Below are 2,345 nucleotides of genomic sequence, written 5' to 3'. Positions count from 1 at the left end.
GATGCAGTCTGTGTGAGTGAGTAGGCCGCTGCAGGCATCCAGATCTCCGGCTTGGGCGCGGTGAGCAATGGTACTCTGAGACAGGGACGAAGGTAGGTAGGCACAAATCAAGCAAGGGGGCCGCTCATCCTGGCCATGTCAGTTGATGTGAGCCGTTTCTGTCTTTTGTGGGGGGGGGGGCGTGTGGGCGTGGGCGTGGGTGTGGTCTGGAAATGGTCCTCGCGGATAATAGAGGAAGTAAGGAGGAAAAGATCAGAACAAGAAAAAAAAATACAGAAGGAGGGACATGAGCTGACGAAGTGGCTGTTTGATGGACACCGAGGTGCCGGCACGACTGGTGCTAGTAACAAGTTGTGTTGTGGGAAGACGTGATGTGCCAATATCTGAACTGTTGGCGCTAAGGGGCGTTAGGTAGGTAGGTAATGAGAGGAAAAGCAAGCATTGGAGGGGAGGATCCTGTACTGTTCTAGCGGCTTTTGGCGCCTCATGGAACGGTTTGATGGACAGACGGGGAAAGCAGACCGGCCACCAAGCACATGGACGCTGGGCCCATGTTGCATGTCGTCATGGTTGTAACATTCACCAGAGATGATAAACTTGAGGTGCTTTGTGCGAACAATCAAGACGCGAAAGATGGTGCGTCGTCCAAGCAGGCACTACACCGCGAATTTCTACGACCGAGGGACGTAGTCGTGACATGTCGTTCCGGCTGTGGCTTGACTGTGGGTAAGGATGGGGCAAAGAGACCGTTGAGGCGGTGCATTTTCCTCCACCTGTCATCTCTTCTTCTCTCTTCTATTGGTCCTGGGAGGTCTCTCGACCTCAGGCAGGTGCCCCCCTAACCCTGCCTTACCTGCCTTAGGTAAGTACCTAAGCTGGGTAGCTCCTGCAGCTGCTGCAGATTTAGCGTCAGCTCCAGCAGCTCCGGGCCCCTATACCCAATGTGCCGCGCTAGCCCTCACTTCAGCTCATCCTCCATCACCACCACCTCAACCACCGGTCGACTCGACCATCGCATAGCAACCTCCCCCCCTCCCCGGATCAAAGAGTCCCGCGCATCGCATAACAATACTGGAGGACATGGCCTAGACTTCTTCAAGCAGCAGCAGAAGACATTTCATCAGGGATTCTCATCCGTCCTACCATCGCTTGTCTCGCTTGGCATCAATTCCTTTTCGTTTGACACCCTGTCTGGATCATCATCAACATCAACACTACCACCATCACCGCCGCCACGCCACATCATTATTTATCTTTTGACACAACTTTCATCTTGACGTTCCTCTCGGAGAATCAGAAATTTGTCCGCTGGCGTACATGACCCTATTGAAACACCAATCTGTCGCCTACCAGGGGGGCCTCTCGTTGCTTCTTCCATCCGGATCCTGGGTCTTGGCCCACCGCCCCTTTTCCTTGCCTTGGTCTGCACCTGCGACTGCGTCGGCGTCTGCATCTGCGTCAGGCTCCTGATTACTTTCTCGATCTTGGCCCGGCTAGCCCATTCGCTGTGATACGGTCGGATCACCAATCGCACTTCCCCCCACCTGGTCAGTTTCATTGCACCACCTGTCGCCCGCGCACCACAGCCCGCACCAGCCTCCGGGCGCCTTGCAGCATCAGCCCACACCTTTCAACGGTACATAGCGTTCTGGTACGACTGCCGCTCTCTCCTGAGCTTGGAACCCGGAATCAGACGAGCAAACAATTTTGGGCCCACACCACTCGAGACTCAAGACGCCCCTCCCCGGAAGACGGAGGCCTCTCTCGTGACATTCGCCTATTGCATCGAGGACAAACATGACGGCTGCGGCACGGTCCAGTCGACTCCGCCCTGGCGGATACCAGCGTGTACCTGAATGGGAGTTGGAACAACGTCAAGGCCAGAGCCAGAATCCACGCCAGCAGCGGTATCAGGACACGCCCGCCGGTCCGAGCGACCCGTACACCGGCCGTCAGCTTCCAGAGAAGCCCCTGCCCGCCCTACCACCGCCGTCTGCACCCATGCTCATGAGCCCCGGCCCCGGGACAACTGTCGGCCTCGCCGGCCGCCGGCGCCCCCGCCATGATCTTCTGGGGGGCCCTCGCCGGATGCCTTCCTTCGCCGGGCCTCGTGCTCAAGCTCGCCTTGGCAACGCCACACGGGCACCCCCGCTTTGGCCGGTTTTGCCCGAGTCCCTCAACGGGGGGTGGGGGGTGGCGGTCAAAAAAAACATCGGCTGATGTACCGGAGTACTTCCAGAACATCGCCGCAGGTTGTGGGCCCGGCCCGACTGCAAGGGGGCGAGCCCCCTTTCCTGGGGCAAACCCCGTGTTGTGCCCACTGGAAGTTTCGTTCCCAACAGCCC

General features: G+C 58.1%; 1 protein-coding gene across 1 annotated transcript in view; it reads left to right on the top strand.

Moving 5' to 3' along the window:
• Window positions 1-1,797: 1,797 nt before the first annotated feature.
• VDBG_06004 (conserved hypothetical protein) overlaps window positions 1,798-2,345 on the top strand; it is a gene marked incomplete at both ends in the record, with an annotated part of 1,661 nt that continues 1,113 nt past the window's right edge. Inside the window, one exon of the mRNA XM_003003516.1 lies at window positions 1,798-2,186. Coding sequence (XP_003003562.1) covers window positions 1,798-2,186 — 389 coding nt within the window. The remainder of the gene's footprint in view (window positions 2,187-2,345) is intronic.

Source organism: Verticillium alfalfae, genomic scaffold (genome assembly GCF_000150825.1).
Source record: "Verticillium alfalfae VaMs.102 supercont1.7 genomic scaffold, whole genome shotgun sequence".
In the NCBI taxonomy this organism is placed as follows: domain Eukaryota; kingdom Fungi; phylum Ascomycota; class Sordariomycetes; order Glomerellales; family Plectosphaerellaceae; genus Verticillium; species Verticillium alfalfae.
This window is presented reverse-complemented; position numbering and strand designations above follow the sequence as displayed.